Raw genomic sequence first — 9,965 nt, 5'->3', positions numbered from 1 at the left:
TATATATATATATATATATATATATATATATATATATAAGCCTAGATGTATTTGTAAAAATCACTCTAGTTGACATCAACTTACATAGTTGAAAATGATCTTTTAGTCTCAGCGACGTCAGAAAATTCACAGCAAATCAGAAAATTAGTCTGTTTTTATCTATGTGGTAAATTGATTCAAATGATTCTGATCACTTTCAAGAATCAAAGTATTATTTCTGAGATTAATATGATCTCAGAAGTCTTTAGCTTTCTGGGTGTAGACAAAGTTTCTTTGACAAATAAATGTAATTCTGCTGGAAGAGAGACTGCCTTATACACTATTACCATAATTAAATTCCCCTCCACACTAATTAATTTCAGTCCAGTCTCACACGGTGTCCTAATCTGAACCCTTTCTAGGATCAAAAATAGAGGGTAGGTTTGGGAACATGTCCGGACTTGTTCGGCCATGAGGTGGTCTCTAATTTACCAACCAAGATGAGTCGGACATGGGTGCTTTCACACTTGGTTCGATTGCTTAGTCCAAACCCGAGTTCGATTGCTCCCCCTCCCCCTCCCCCCACACGCTCGTCAGGAAAGTGAGTGAAACACACACAAACACACATTTTTATAAAATAATACGTCATTAATAGCGGTTCACTTCCGTGATTTGGTACGATTGCGTTCACATCAGCAGCGAACCGTACCGGAGTTCACTTGAACCGTACCCCAGACCACCCTTTTTAAGCGGACTCGGGTACGGTTCGTGGGTGCGCACTCGAGTTCGGAAGACCACGTTTACATCATCCAAACGAACCGAACTCTGATGTCAATCGAACCCCGGTGCGCACCAAAAGTGCTAGTGTGAAAGCACCCTGAGAAATGAATTACTAATACATAAGCTCTTCTACAACTTCAGGAATCCGAAAGCACCACGTACCACGAGGACAGCGCCTCTCCTCCTCCAGGTTTCCAGTTCTTTCTGCCGATTGGTGCAGAGGGTCCCCTGCGCCTGCCCTCCTCGATGCTGATTGGTCAGCACTCCCCTGAGCCCTCGAGTGACGAACAGCTGGCCTGCCGCTGGCTAAAAGTGAGTGAAAGAAAGCTGGTATTACTGTTTTGAGCCATGATGATGAGGTTGAAGACTAAATTAAATGCATTCCATAATATGTTTACAAGTGAAAAAAGTAAATGTATTAAAAGAGGAAATAATGTAACACTATTTGTTCTACGGCTGAGTCCATTTTTGCACAAATTCGGTTAGACTTACTTTAAAAGAAAGACCCGAGCCATGTTTAGAGACCAGAATATAATAGAGACCAAGTAAAAAACTACCTAGAAACCAATTAACAATGCACTAAATTCACTCTGAACAGCAAACTTGTATCCGTTTCTTTCTTCTGCTGATATTTTGAAGAATGTGGGTAACCAAACAGCTGACGGTAGCCATTGACTTCCATGTACAATGTAAGTCAATGGCTACCGTCAACTGTTTACCCAGTTGTTTACCAACTGATTACCCACATTCCTCGAAATGGCTTCTTCTGTGTTCTACAGAACAAAAATAAATAAATAATCAAACAAGTTTGGAACAGCTTGAGAGCGAGTAAACAATCACAGAATTTTCATTTTTGGGTGAACTATTCCTTTAAGCGCATGATGTTAGATATTAAAAGAGCTATTCATAATCTATTCATTCTGTGCTCCTTATCTTCCTCCCTGCTCCTGCTATGCTCTCGATCTTGACTCTGTAGTGCCATCTGCTGTTTGAGAGCCTGCAGGATCTGGTGGACCATGTGAATGACTGGCATGTGAAACCAGAGAAGAATTCAGGATACTGCTGCCACTGGGAGGGCTGTGCGCGCAAGGGAAGAGGCTTTAATGCCAGGTCAGACAACATACACACATTCATAGGATTTAAGCACAAAGCAGTTAGAATTCCACCCACTCCAAGATATTGAGAAACTTTAAAGCCTGTCTGATGCTTGCTCTTGGATGGTGTGCATACGGTATATAAGCACTAATCCGGGATCTATTTGCTTACGCAGGTATAAGATGCTGATTCATATCCGTACTCATACCAACGAGAAACCTCATCACTGCCCTACCTGCCACAAGAGTTTCTCACGCCTGGAGAACCTGAAAATACACACCCGATCACACACAGGTGAGAAACACACTTTTGCAATACAGAAAAAATGCAAACACAGATATGGTACAGACATAAAATCCAGTTGGCTCACATTTAAACAAGAATAGGTTTTCACAATACTGACATTTCAGACGTAGATACCAGTTTACAAGTATCATTTGACAACTCTTGATATCAGCTTTGAAACCATAGAGAAACAACTATTATGCTGTTCAAGACATTGATTTATTTAAAGACTTACATATTAATGCTAATATTAAAAAATAAAGCAATGTCATATAGCCTTAAAATATTTTAAGTAAATGTTGCTTGATGTTTTTCCGGTGTCTAACAGCAACATTCAGTAAACATTCAGATATTTAAAGTATAATACAAAAGTAAACAAATGTAAAGTATACAGTTACAGTATTCATTAAGTTTACAATATATTTAATTGTAAATTATATACAAAATATAAAAATATGAATTTATACATACATTATTTTATGTAATAATTAAATGAATAATTATAGTATAAATACATATTTTTACATCTTTGTATATATTTTGTAATTCAATCTATTTTTATATTTATAAATCTATAGTCTACAACGCTCTTTGTACCAAATTGAGTCTGTAGATTTAACTGTAGGATTAAGGCCTATTCACACCAAGAACGATAACTATAAAGATACCTATAATAATAACTATATTAGCATCCACACCAACGGATGAAAACATTCTGTTTATTATAAGCATGTGTTTGGGGTAACGTGAGTTAGGTAATCGGATTACTTCTTAAAGTAACTAGTAAAGTAACACATTACTTTTTAATTTACAAGAAAACATCGGAGTTACTTTTTCAAATAAGTAACGCCAGTTACTTTGTCCTCTCATTGACTGACTGACAGCTCTCCTGTTCCCAGAGAAATCGGGAGTAAGTGCAGAAGCGTTGTGTTCACTGTGTAAACATAATGTTACTGTAGCTCTAGACTAAATGTGAACATGCATTTATCATCTCACTTGCCCAAAAAACGATTCAGTATTTCTCAAAATGAATAAAAACAGCTAAATGCAAACTCAGAATTTGACTGCAATAATTATGTTGAATAACACAATTATTCTTTATGTACTTAATCCATTTTATTAACCAATGTCTTTGCTGCTGACCTTTGATGATCCAATTCAACCATACTAATAAGTGTAAAAAAAAAAGAGAAAAGAAATTTAGTAGAACTTTCTTCTACTGTACAGACATTAATTTACATTTCCTAAAGCCTGAGGTGTATTCATTTCACTTTTGGCGTAAAAGGTCTTTTACCTTTGCCAAAAATATAACTTTTTTATATTAAAAACAAACAAGCAAGCCCAGCCCAGATGAGAAAAAGTAATGCAAAAGTAACATATCGCATAACTTTCCCTAAAAAGTAGCTAAACTAAATAAGTTACTTTTTAGGAAGTAATACAATATTGTAATACATTTATTCCCCAACACTGATTATAAGCATGTGCTGCAGTTTTGCATGTGCCACTTTAAATGCTCAAGCTTTAAATGCTAAAGCAGGATGGATTCTGATTGGCTGTCAGTGTTTTTATCGTTCATCAGCTCGAAAAAAATAACAAAGAAATTCCAACAATATCGTTCCTCTGTGTCGTTATCGTTATAGCTGTGGTGTGGACTGCTATTCGTTTATTAATTGTTATTATAGTTATCATCCTTGTTGTGAATGGGCCTTTTGACTTTTATTGTTTGTTTTTTATGTAAGCGTGACCTTAATACCAAAATACCAGTACTTTTTGTCACACATCCGCATTTTCCCACACAAAATGACAAGTCTCTACAGGCCTGTGCCGTCTGGTTGTGACTGTCTGACCTCAGCTGTCTCGACCCCTGCATTCCTCTGGTACAGCCTTTGATTATCTCTTGCTCTTCTGCCCTCTCAGGAGAGAAGCCGTACATCTGTCCTTACGAAGGCTGCAACAAGCGCTACTCGAACTCCAGCGACCGCTTCAAACACACGCGCACACACTATGTGGATAAACCCTACTGCTGCAAAATGGTGGGCTGTCTGAAGCGCTACACCGACCCCAGCTCTCTCCGCAAACACATCAAGGCCCACGGCCACGCCGTAGTGCAGGACCGCACCGCCTCGCCCAGAACCAACAGGCTGGATTCGGATGGTGCCTCATCGATGGATGGCCGACGGATGGATCGTTCTTACCCAGGAGCGGCTCGTTTCGTCTTACCGGGTGCGGCGACAACCTTATTTGGGGCTCACGCCTTCGCCGGGGCCCTTAGCAATCACCCCCTGGATCTGTCCAGGCTCAGTCCGCTTTTAGGAGCCGGGCCGGTGCTGTACCCCAGCTCTGGTGCTCTTGGGCTTGGGAAGGTACCTATCCTGCACCCCTTGTTGTTGCCGCCATTCGGTCTCGGCGTGGGTCAAGCTGAAAGAGCGGTTGAGGAAGAAGATGATGTTGATGATGAGGATGAAGGCAGGATGGGAGCAGGACGGGGCCCTCACTCATGGGTCGTGATTCCTCCGGGCATGCTGTTCTTTAAACAGGTGGCGACCACGTAAAGAGACTCATGGGCCTTGTTCACACTGCACACCAATCTGATTTGGATTCAAATCGGATTACGGTGTCATTTTGCGAGTGCTGAAATCACATCAGTTATGTTATGTCCCAAAAAAACTACTTGGAAAAATGTTTGTTGAGAGTTCAGACTTTGTTTGGATTTTGAACTGTTCACGAATTTGGTGTGAATCCCAGTTTGTCTGTTTTCTGTTCACACTACAAAAACTAAACCGGTTTCACATATTCCAAAAAACGCTAAACAAAACCTTATGGGCCATTCACACCAGTGACAATAACTATAATGTTTTAAATGAATGAAATGATGTTGTTGGAATCACTTTCAGGACGATCCATTTTTCCAGCTGAGCTTGAAAAATGGATTTATCTTTCCTGAGCTTGAGTATTTAAAGCAACTACAGTGTTTACCTACAATGAACAGAATGTTATTCTTCATTTATGTGAACGAAGATAGTTACTGTTATAGTTATCTTTATAGTTATTGTTCCTGGTGTGAGCCATTAGTCACTCACTTTAGTACTTGCTATTCACAAGGAAAGAGGTGCTAGCTTTTAGGGAAATTACACAATGTTTAAATAGTCAAAACAAAGTTCATTCAAATTAATATTCATGCACCATCTGTGTGCAATATTAATCAGTGTGTCATCAAAAATGTCAGAACGTATGTAATGTGATGTTGGTAAGAAATTCCTAGAAGGTGGTCCTTCATAATTATAGTATGCTGATTTACCTAAGAGTCTCCTGGAGGCTATTTAGAGTGACCAAACAGAGAACAGGATGTGACATGAAAAGCATACCGTCATGGCCAAAAATATCGGCACCCTTGGTAAATATGATCAAAGAAGGCTGTGAAAATTAATCTGCATTGTTAATCCTTTTGATCTTTTATTTTAAAAATTCACAAAAATCTAACCTTTCATTGAATAATAAGAATTTAAAATGGGGGGAAATATCATTATGAAATAAATGTTTTTCTCTAATATACATTGGCCACAATTAACGGCACCCTTTTATTCAATACGTTTTGAAACCTCCATTTGCCAGTTTAACAGCTCTAAATTTTCTCCTATAATGCCTGATGAGGTATTTTTGATATTCCTTCTTGATATACCGATATTTTTGGTCATGACTGTACATATGACACACTTCTTTAGAATTATACTAAAAAGCACCTGCTGTGAGCTAACAAAGAAACATTAGCCTGTGTTCCACAACTATAGGCCGGATATGTTCATTTATTAAAACAAAACAAAAATAGAACACTAAAATACGAAGTTTTAAATGCTACACGTGAATTTAGGCATCATTGTAATGTAAGTATGGAAAAAGAAGATATTCATATTGAGATTACTTTTAAAAGTGTCATTCAGTTTGTGGTTAATGTTAAATTAACGTTAAATGAGCGTTAGAAAGCAAAGCTAAATCTAAATAAAAAATAGGTTAAAATGAGGATGCACAATTAAATGTCTTTTAAAAAGTTATTGATTTTGTTCATTAAAATCTAAAAATCTCTTTATGGTCTGTATTGTAGCGTCTATAAAACCAACTAGTTGTTAAAGCAGATGTGTAATTTATTCGCAAATTTTGATACCAGTACAGTATGTTTCTCACAACCAAAAAGGAACCAATTCGGGACATATAGTTACATACAAAGTTATATTTTAATAATAACTTAATCAGCGAAGATGTGCACCCTGATTGCTATAAGTAATCATCAGCTCGAGTTTTCATTATTAGCCATTTAATGGTGCAGCTTTATGTTTTATACGTTTTCAACGACGAGACATTGACTGTCAAAACCGTGTCATATGATGACATGAGTCCACTTGGACTCAACTACTTGTTATCCATTATTTAGTTCTGTGGCTAGCGGATTGGTAAACCTTTATGCATGGCTGACCTTTTTCATTTAAATGTAAAATCGGAGCCCGGGTTTGCATTGGGAACCGCATATGTAATGTTGTATAGCTCTGATTTGATATCTGCCATGCATAATGGATAAATGCTAAGACTATGGTCTGTCACGGTCAGCTTGAGTATTGTAATGAACTATATTTGCACAGGATGTTTTATCGAATTTTTACCAAAACAAAGTGCCTTATATTGTAAGGTTGTTCTTGACGAAATACAATGTATGAAATACATTTGGATGTATATTGTCAGTTCATGTATGTATATTTTACCAGAGTTAGTTCAATAGGCTTCTATCGTAAATGTCTTTTTTACACGTTTTCCTGACGTTGAGGCTAATGCCTCTTGAAGTTGAGCTAATGCTAACGTGTCTTACCATACCACAGGACGTCTGTCAATGTGACCGGAATGAAAAGTATGAAATACAGGACTATGATGCATAAGTCCAATAAAGAGTGTAATGACTAAAGTGTGTACAATGTTATTGTTTTGTAAAGGAGATTTACATTTATTTTTTACATTGTTTGGTTAGTATAATGTAATCAGCTGAAGCCTATTTTGTGTTAATAGTATTACAAATGGCAAAAAAAAAATGTTTAGACCGAAAATGTATGGTATAATTCATTGTGATCTCTTTTAAAACACCCATAAAAACTAGCCCAGCCCCCCATCCTCAGTGAACACCTGTATGAGGTGGGAAGGGGTGGGGCCACCTATAATTCTACAGCAGCTTGAACTCTTCAGGTTCTCATCTAAAAGGGCCATTGATTGCCCTGAATCCAGATGCACACACACCACGACATGGAGGCGAAACTCTCCAACAGAAATGGCTGGAAGAGGTGAGCTCATACTTGCTTTTGTCTTTTATGATTTAAAACAAACTATGCAAAAAAAAAAGAGATATGTAGATATATTATGGTCATCTGATATTTTATTTATGCAATGGTGTGGTAAACTGCAACTGCACGGAAATAAAAAAATATGCTGAACTGATCATAACTCATAACTACATTCATTTAGGGACAACTTACAAAACCATAAATGTAACCCTCTTTGTTTTATAAAACTATTAGGCAGCGGATCTTTGCACTAAGTGTAAATAGCGATGGATTCTATTTACACTATGATAAAATAGCAGTATTTTCTGCTATTTACACTAATTGCAAATAGTGGCAATTATCTGCACCTCAGTATGGTAGTACATTATAAAACAGTATGCAATAAATAACGTCGAAAAATTGTGCTAAAGGGGTAAACTGTCAAAAAGTGACTCCAAAGATAGCTATAGATTCTATTTACACTATGTTAAAATAGCAGGATTTTCTGCTATTTACACTACTTATTGCAAATAGTGGCAATTATCTGCACCTCAGTATGGTAGTACATTATAAAACAGTATGCAATAAATAACGTCGAAAAATTGTGCTAAAGGGGTAAACTGTCAAAAAGTGACTCCAAAGGGTCCTGACCAAGCGTCAATATGTGACGAGTTGGGAGTGATAATTTGTTTTGCAATTTACACTTAGTGCAAATAGCCGCTGCCTTAGTTGAATCACCTGAACGTAAGAAGGAACTGGCTATGATACAGAGTTGGTGAGTCACTAACTAAACATAACTAAAGCTAATGACAGAGTGAGTAAATTCAGCAATTTTTAAAGTAGTGAAGCTTTTTCAGTAAGTACAGGAAGGTGCACATTAGCAAAATTTCGGTGAAATTTCTCTAACACTTTAGAATAGGGAACACTTGTTCACTATTAACTACGACTTTTCCCTCAATAAATTCCTAATTTGCTGCTTAATAGTTAGTAAGGTAGTTGTTAAGTTTAGGTATTGGGTAGGATTAGGGATGTAGAATAAGGTCATAAGGCATTAATATGTGCTGCTTACTACTAATAAATGGCTAATATTCTAGTAAATATGCATACTAATAAGCAACTAGTTAAGAGACCCTAAAATAAAGTGTTACCGAAATTTATATCACCTAATCATGTATGAAAGCACAGAAGTCACTTTCAAACTAAGCAACTAACGCAGAAATTCTGCGTGGATTCCTATTAAAATGACCGAATTTCAAATGTGAAAATTCTAGTAAATCGCTTCATTCTAACGATTCTCTGTCTCTGTGTGTAGCGTTGGAAAGTCTTATTGAATCTAGTAAATCGGTTCGTCTAAAATGTCTTCTACATCATGTAGCGTCTAAAGTTCGCTAAACAATAATCTTATGTTTGGGAATGATTTAGAAAGACGATATATAATTTTTAAAATTTTATATTGGTATTTTATTATAGGCGTATAGATATTTTTTAACTATGGGGTACACATTCTATTATTAAAGGATGGACATGATGGAGATTACTGAACAACAAAACTGGACATCTAGTGAAATGAGTTAATGAGTTTCTGCTATGATTTATAATTCACGAGTCTACTTACCTTATGAAAGCTTATTCTTATACGATTTCAGCAACTTCACACCAGCAACTTATCAACACCACTATCACCAAATAACTTTGCATGATATACCATCAAGGTTCAACGCAGCTTAAAACAAGCTTACCTCTTTCCAGCTGTTCGCAGAAAAAATACATGATACAACATTTGTATTTCAGTGGATGTATACTGTGGTGTTTTTATAGCAAAAAAAAAATGTAGAGGGTTTAATTTGGCCATCGAACAATTAAATTAAAACTAGTGCAATATTTGTCTCTGTAATTACTGTGCAAATATACACTTGTTCTGTGTTTAAGTCCAACTTGTTCCCCCCTTGTTCCATGTAGTTACAGGGTAAGTGGCTACAACAAATTGCTCTGAAACGATTGTTTATACATTAGGTCATACATATATACATTATATTATATATCAGGTAATGTATCAATAAACATTGTGGACTGTTTTATTTTATTCAAATATTGTTTGCAATTTACTATAGGCCTACTGCTGGGTTAAATTAACCCAAAATGGGTTTTAAAATTAAAATCACACACAATATGACAACAGTAACAACACAGGCAACAGATAGCCTAATAAAAGATTAAAATATATTACACCAAAAGTCAAGATTAAACTGTGTATTATAGCGAACTGACAGGATTTTACTGTCTTTGATTTACCTTTTTGATCCACGTCCTCAAGCACTATTTTTATGGGATTACATTTTGACTAACTTAGTTCAGTTCCCAGTTTTACCGCTCATCAGTCGCTGCTCAATGTTGTGAGAACATACTCGGACAAAACCCTCCAGTTTTAAAAGAACACGTTCTAGTCAGTTTCAAAAATCTCTCTCCTCTTCGTGTCGATTAGTTTTCTTGTATTTTCTACACATATTCCTGTCATGAGTGCCGCAAACA

The 9,965-nt window shown here is 36.6% G+C and overlaps 2 protein-coding genes across 2 annotated transcripts in view; both read left to right on the top strand.

Annotated features, from left to right (window-relative positions):
• LOC107755347 (zinc finger protein GLIS2-like) overlaps positions 1–5,561 on the top strand; it is a 16,324-nt gene extending 10,763 nt beyond the window's left edge. Inside the window, exons 4-7 of the mRNA XM_016572111.1 lie at positions 901–1,071; positions 1,736–1,869; positions 2,030–2,148; positions 4,057–5,561. Coding sequence (XP_016427597.1) covers positions 901–1,071; positions 1,736–1,869; positions 2,030–2,148; positions 4,057–4,691 — 1,059 coding nt within the window. The 3' untranslated portion in view covers positions 4,692–5,561. The remainder of the gene's footprint in view (positions 1–900; positions 1,072–1,735; positions 1,870–2,029; positions 2,149–4,056) is intronic.
• Positions 5,562–7,396: 1,835 nt separating this feature from the next.
• The window catches only part of LOC107755334 (beta-1,3-galactosyltransferase 1-like), a 6,656-nt gene continuing 4,087 nt past the window's right edge, over positions 7,397–9,965 (top strand). Inside the window, exon 1 of the mRNA XM_016572089.1 lies at positions 7,397–7,457. Within this exon, the coding sequence (XP_016427575.1) occupies positions 7,402–7,457 (56 nt within the window). The 5' untranslated portion in view covers positions 7,397–7,401. The remainder of the gene's footprint in view (positions 7,458–9,965) is intronic.

Source organism: Sinocyclocheilus rhinocerous, unplaced genomic scaffold, assembly GCF_001515625.1.
Source record: "Sinocyclocheilus rhinocerous isolate Xijiao unplaced genomic scaffold, SAMN03320098_v1.1 scaffold2307, whole genome shotgun sequence".
Lineage (NCBI taxonomy): Eukaryota > Metazoa > Chordata > Actinopteri > Cypriniformes > Cyprinidae > Sinocyclocheilus > Sinocyclocheilus rhinocerous.
This window is presented reverse-complemented; position numbering and strand designations above follow the sequence as displayed.